A 6,861-nucleotide genomic window follows, 5' to 3' on the forward strand; every position below is an offset into this window, starting at 1 on the left:
CAGCGCCCCTGCCGGCTGCGAGCGGAACTGCACCCGAGGGGAAAGGGCCTGACAGCCGAGAAGGCTGGCACTGGGTTTGTGATTGCTGTTACTGCCAGAGTTGTTGTTGTTTTTGTTTGACTGGTTATATACATACATATATATATAGTAAAGAACTGTTATTCCTATTTCCCACATCTTCGCCTAAAGGCTCTTGATTTCAAAATATAATAACTTGGAGGGAAAAGGGGTTATATCTGCCACTTCAAGGGGGGCCTCTGCCTTCCTTAGCAGACACCTGTCTTTCAAAACCGAGACAGATAGGAAGGTGTCAATTCTCTATAACAGTTTATATTTTGGAAGTCTGAAGTATGACAGTCTCCTTTGCAGTCTTTATCCAAATGCTGCCACATACTGGTAAATAAATGGTAACTCGATAGAGAACTTTGACTACATAGCAATAGGGCATATTACTAATTTAAGTATCTCTAATAATAAGAGTCAGATCACAAACCACAGTGTGATGCCAGCTTACCTTTTCATAGGCTGATGGTGTGCCAAAATGCATTGTCCTGGTCACATCTGTTGTACCATCTCTTCAGAGGCAAACAAAGATGCAGGAACCAAAGGGATGGGAGAAAAATAAAGATCAAAGTGAGAATGCACAGAAAACCCAGTCACACTGCAACAAACCAACCAAGCTCATAAATGGATAAAGTCATCTGCTCTGTGCTACACAAGACTGATGATGTAACTGCTCCTAATCTCAAAAATTCCTGAACACAGTGCCCTAGATGTAGCAATAATGATTTACAATTCTAACTGTTATCTTTCAAACATAAGCATCCCAAAGCTCTTCACAAACTGGAATCTAAACTTCTCATAAAAACGATGCTAATTTGAGGTTTAGCAACTGGTACCTGTCCATTGAGAACAGGCCAAATTTAGGCTATTTGTATGGAAGGTGATTCATTAACAGCTTTTAAACATATACTTATGCACAAATGACAGCTACCAGCTCAGGAAAGGGAAGTGTAAGGGGAGATAGTATCCCTTTCATCCTCAGGATGTTTTCTGCTAAGATTTCTAGAAATCATCCTGCATTTGGATAGGGGTTAATCCAATAGATCAAAACTGGCTCTAAGTTCCTTCTGCAAATAGCATTTTGAGCCTGCTGTCAAAACCACAATGGCTCTTGAAATAACGAGTTCCCTTTGAAACGCTCACTCCTGTCCCTGTGCTCTTCCCTAGCACACACAGGCCATGGTCACAAAGAACTCACGGTTTAACTTCTCAGCAGGGACAAGCAAAGCATCCCTGTCACAATGCTCTGGTAAGTGCCATTGATGTCCAGCTTACATTGTATCCAAAGGGCTGCTTTTCATAGTGGCACTAAGGAAATCGTTAATTAGGCCATCGGGGGGAGGAAAAAAGATCTCCTTGTAAAAATCTTATCAAAGGATGTCTGTATGGCTCTTTTTCAAAGCTCTTCCTGACTGACATAACAAAAAGGCATAGCTCTAAAGACAAAGCTCATCTCAAAGGAGCAGCCAGGCTTGTCCTGCGTCTTCCTGAACAAGCCACTTCTCATCTATTTACACTGGTTAAAAACATCACTTCTTTCATTTTCCAGGGAGTCAAGAGTTCCACAATAAAGGAACTGAGGCCACTGAATGGCACTGTCAAAACAGCATTGAGTGAGCTTTCAGATATAATGCCTTCCAAAAAACATATCCAAGACCCAAGTGGCCACTGGGATGAGGAACCCTGACTCTGAGTCTCACTGAAAAGGAAGAGAGCACCACAGGGCAGTGCTGTCCTGCTTCTTCACCCCACCTTGTTCTGACCTCAATATCAGTCAAATCTGCCCACAGGGCAGATCCTGGCAGGGTAGGTGCCTCACCCAGCTGTGCAGGCTGCTGAGTAGGCAGCCCAAGGCTAAGCCAGGGCAGTCAGGCCTGCTCCCTGTTCCTGCAACTTTATACCAAAACCATCAGCTAAAGCACAGCTCCCATCACACTGAGGGATGGATGGGACTCAGATGGGAAATGTACTTTGACATCTTGTCCCCGACCCCAACAAGGCCTGTCAGCAGCCCTGATCTGCTGTCTGCTCAAAACCACATTGCCTCGCTTGCCAAGGCAACTGTGAGCTGACCCTGCAGGGGTCATGGGGAAAACAAAACATGGCAGCCCAGCACTGTTCATCCACTCACTTGTACTGTGCTCCTGAGTCCAGGAGGTAGATCTCGTTCACAGACAGCGTTCTGTTGGTCTCAGGAACTGGCCTGTTCAGTTAAACACAAAGGTTTTTGTCCCACAGTTTTTAAGTCTCCAGCCCACATCTGCAGTCCAGAAACCATATTAAGTGCAAGTTTGGATGTGTTGGCTCTGATTTCTTGTGGCAGTGATGGAAATCCCACACATGCTGAGCCAGGGATCATACTGAGGAGAGGATTTGCATACAGCAAATAGCACTACAGTACAGACCTTTGCTGCTTCCAGCAAAACCCTCAACTTCTGTTTCTGGATGTATTTCAGAACAGTTGTGGCACTTCATACTCGTCCTTCCCAGACTTCTAGCCCCAAAAAAGCCCTTTTCTATGGCCCTGAGCAGATCAGCATCATAATACATGCATGCTGCCAGCAGGGAAAGATCTTTATTTAGTAAGTGTGGAGTAAAGAAAGATAGCAAGCAACATCTCCCTGGAGTACTTTGTTGTGACTCCATGAAGAAGAGAGACAGCTCATTCCAACTATGTTTGCTGAGGGATGCAAGGAGAAGCTGTGTTTCTCTTACTTGTAGTGAATGATGGCTCCATTTGGACCTGTGCTTGATATGGTAGCAAAACTCAATTCAACAAAGTCTTTCTGCTGACTGAAAGAAAAGATTGTGATCACTACAGCACAAGTGAGAGGAGCACAACAGGCACCTAGGGCACCTGGAGTGCCCCATCCTCAATTTCACATCACCTTAGCCTTCCCCTTGGTCTTGAAAGCACCTGGGCAAGCAAATTAGGGTAGAAGAAATGTACAATTTGAAGCCCTCTTCTCCCAGCCATGTGAAGACCTGTTTTCCAGAGCTACTCTTCCTTATAAGCAGAAAATTCACCACCCAAACCACCCAGGAAGAGATGTGATGAACAATTTCTGCGTTGTTACTTATTTACTCAAAGGCATTTTAGAGGTCCTGCTGATGCACACATGGGAGTAACTCTCAAAACAAATGGTGTTCCTTCTCTATCAGAAGAGATTTTTTACATAAATTTCTCTGTGGAAAGGAAGCAACTGTCTTGTATTAAAGTGTCCTAACTTGCAGCACTCGTCATTGCTATCTCAAAAGGAAAGTGGATAGGATCCAGTGGGCTGGGACTTGTATTTCCCAAGAGACCCAATTCTTCCCAACTCTTTCAAGTTTTCAAGGAAATCCATTAGTATAGGTTTGTCCTCAGGTAAAATATATCTGCAAGTGAGACGCATTTTTAAAGAATAAAATAAAAGCAACGGATAAAAAATGCCACCCAGAAAACTTCCCCAGAGTAGATTCATTTTTTTACCTGCGGAACTCCTCTGCTTTGTCTGCAGCAATTATTTCTGTCACTGTTCCCTTTGGAACCTGGTGGACAAAGACGTGGGCTGGATTAGTGCAGCGACAAGCAAAGAAAATGCTATATGCTTAAGCACTGGGCCTTGTCTGGGCAGTATGAAACCCAGTCTGGAAGTGGCTTCTTTCCAGGTTTTCTGTCCTCATTCCTCAGTAATGACAAACAAACCCAGCAATACTGTGGAGGGCACTTGAGAAGGAAGTGGAGACTGTCACAGAAGGGTTGCTGAACCCTGACTAGGGAGCAGTTAGTGCAATACTAACTTCACTGGGATGTGCAGAGGTAACATCTCACAAGGCAATTCTCTTCACAGTCAGGTTACACTAAGCTTAAATAGCTCTCTTCAACAGCCCATGCTATTAGAAATTTTATGCTTTTAAATGGGAATGGAAGCAGTTGCAGAAAAAACAAAGTGTGTTAAACTTTACTTTAGGCATTTGATAAATTCAAACCTGTGACACAACTTCCCCTGGACTGGAAAACAGGCGAAGCAGGGCAAGAGCAAGGTTTCATAATCCCTGAGGTTGACTTCTTGAGATACTCAGACATGTAAAAAGGCACCTTCTGGAAGTCATCAAGCCCTCTCCAAAAATAAAGTCAATAGACTCAGACATGCAGTAGCATAGCTCAGTAAGGTGCTGTGTAACACTTGGCACTCTGCACATCCACTGTGTACTTCTAACCCAGTGAATACACAAGTAATTCGTTTTTATCCCATTTTCACTGCACCTCCCATTCATAAGTACCAAATTTGTTCATAATGGCAGACAATGCTGATTATCATGAGAATAATTCCAAAGTATTGTATGAAACTGAATGTTATTTTATTATTTACACTAGCAAACCAGCACAAGACAGCATTAACACTACACTAAGCCTGCTCAGGTCATTTCTCACTTGTTTGAGCTTTGGTCTGTGTAAAATAAATGGGAATATGTTTTCAAAAAAATTAATTCAGCCTTGGATGAAAGCATGATTGAAATCCTTGCAAAAAACCCACAAACCACCAGATAAACCCCCAATTGTTTCCCCACTTTCAGCAAAGGCACTATAAAGACTTGCAAAATGCTTATGCCAATGAAGAATTTTACACAGCAATAGAGCCTCCAAATTAAAAAAAAAATTATACAATACCTCCTTTTCCAGCCAGTTAAAGAGCTCACACAGGGCAACAGCATCTTTAATCTACGTTAAAATAGGCACAAGAAAAGGGAATTGAGAAGAAGAAAGGTTTATCAAGCCTCAGTATAAACAGGTTTTGATGCAAAAGAATTCAACCTGTAAGTTTCAGAAACGCAAACTAAGAGATGATCCAAGAGGTATTTTCAGGTTTTGCACCCTGTAATTTATATAAACACTGAAAAAGTATCTGGAGAGTTAAATGAATGTTAATAATTACTGCTGGGACATATCTTACTGTCTGAAGTACTGGCTTTACCCCACACATGACTTTCAAGACAATTTTGCTTTAACAGCCAAGATCTTGGATCTCAGATCACAGAAGGCAACCACAGGACACATCTGCTGATGTAACAGGGGAACATGTCCTTTGGGCACACGGCCACCACACAGTCTCTGTCACACAGCTTCTGGCTCTCTTGCCTTATTTTTTTTCATTTATTTTCATTTTTTTTCTACATGTTTGCAGCATGCAGGGGCAAGAAGCAGGAGATGTGTACAAGAGCAAGGCACAATTTTGTCCTCAGGTGGCAGGTGACAAAGTGCCTCAGTACAACTATTTTTACTTCCCCTTAACTAACAGGGAGAGAAAAGCACTGAAATAGAAAGTACTGGTTCCCAGGAAGCTGCAGAAAATACGGGACAAGCCCTGCTTCAACTGGCACTTTTCTCTTATTGTGAAAACTGCTGCTTGAAAACTAACTGGAAATAAACAAGAGACAAGTTCAGCCCCACCACGAACCTGTTTCACAGACAGCTTCTTTGCTTGAAACTATGAAGCTTCCTGGGAAATCATTTCATGGAAGCCTCATTTCCAGTGTCATGATGACAAGACTAAAAGAGTGCTTTGAGGACACTGGCTGCTTCTGAACATCTTGGCCTGTGTTTTGCACCATGTGTCGAAGAATTTCTGTGTTCTTTAGGCTGTGTTTATTCAAGTGATAACAATTTGAAGACTCCACTGACAAAGACAACAGAACTAGCAAAAGGGAAAGAACATCCCTTTAAGGGCCCACACTCCAAAAAACACTTCTCAAGTCTGCACAGTCTTCCCACAGAGCAAGGCTGTTTCCTCACACTATTGCAAATGTTGTTCTTCAAGGGAATGCAAAACAAGCAAAAAATCTGCTTCAACAGCAGATGTCTGAAAAAAAAGCCTTTTTTATCCTGCCATCCAAATTCTTATTTGCTTTTTATCCAAAGCATTAAAAACTGAAAGGAAAACATTATTTCTTGCCCTAAAGGTAAAGCAAACCTGTTGCCATGTGCAAGGAGACACTCAAGGCTTCACTTACGTGTGCTCTCCTCATGCCTTCCGTTTCCGCTGCGTTCTTCACAGCTTTTGCAATGCAGATGGGGGTATATGGGGTGAGGTATCTGTAAGCCTGCAGCAGAAGGACAGGGATTACTTGTGGATTAGTCAGACTACATAATCCTACAGATTTAATAACTCAGCCTGGCCACAATTTGTACTTTGGCAGCCCCTCTCAACCTTCAGCACTGTGAGATGCTGGTTGCCAATAGTCAGCTAAGTGCACTGGGGAATAGAGAGGAAAAACAGTCCCTGACTGAAGGAAGAACAGCCATAGGGAAATCCAAAGAACTAAATAACAGCTTGTCATGAAGCAGGGTGAAGACCTGGATCTCCCAAATACCAGAGATCTATATCAGTGTCTGAGCCATAGGTTTCCTGTTGTTGATGGACACTGAAGGCCCAGAGGCCAATGAGAAGCACTACTTCCAGATGCTATGGTAGAACTTAGGCTGTGGAAACAGACCTAAAAGCCACCTTGACTTGTTACCTGACAGTCACCCTCAAGTAGCAAGGAGCAAAGGGTACCCAGCCCAGGTACCAAGTACTGAGCGTCACCACTGTTAATGATCAGCAGCTCTGACAAACACATTGAGGCCCCAAAAAACGTGAAAGGCCTTTGCAGAGCTCAGCTTTACATGCTGCCAGTTCTGAAAGGAGCTTACATCAGTGGTTTGAGACAAAGCTTTCCTGTGCTTGGATGGGGTGACCCTGCATTAAGAACTAGTAACTGATCCCTTACCACTGCATACTTCCTCAAACACCACCTGCCCTTAGATTAGCAGGA

The 6,861-nt window shown here is 43.1% G+C and overlaps 1 protein-coding gene across 2 annotated transcripts in view; it reads right to left on the bottom strand.

The window, feature by feature from the left end:
• XPNPEP1 (X-prolyl aminopeptidase 1) overlaps positions 1 to 6,861 on the bottom strand; it is a 32,185-nt gene that overhangs the window by 5,936 nt on the left and 19,388 nt on the right. Inside the window, exons 11-16 of one of the 2 annotated variants that reach the window (XM_008634404.2) lie at positions 6,058 to 6,147; positions 4,718 to 4,768; positions 3,536 to 3,594; positions 2,779 to 2,856; positions 2,195 to 2,266; positions 515 to 575 (exon numbers count right to left, since the gene is read on the bottom strand). In XM_008634404.2, the coding sequence (XP_008632626.1) occupies positions 515 to 575; positions 2,195 to 2,266; positions 2,779 to 2,856; positions 3,536 to 3,594; positions 4,718 to 4,768; positions 6,058 to 6,147 (411 nt within the window). The remainder of the gene's footprint in view (positions 1 to 514; positions 576 to 2,194; positions 2,267 to 2,778; positions 2,857 to 3,535; positions 3,595 to 4,717; positions 4,769 to 6,057; positions 6,148 to 6,861) is intronic. The other variant, XM_017735178.1, reaches the window with a different exon arrangement.

Source organism: Corvus brachyrhynchos, unplaced genomic scaffold (genome assembly GCF_000691975.1).
Source record: "Corvus brachyrhynchos isolate BGI_N302 unplaced genomic scaffold, ASM69197v1 scaffold705, whole genome shotgun sequence".
Classification (NCBI taxonomy): Eukaryota; Metazoa; Chordata; class Aves; order Passeriformes; family Corvidae; genus Corvus; species Corvus brachyrhynchos.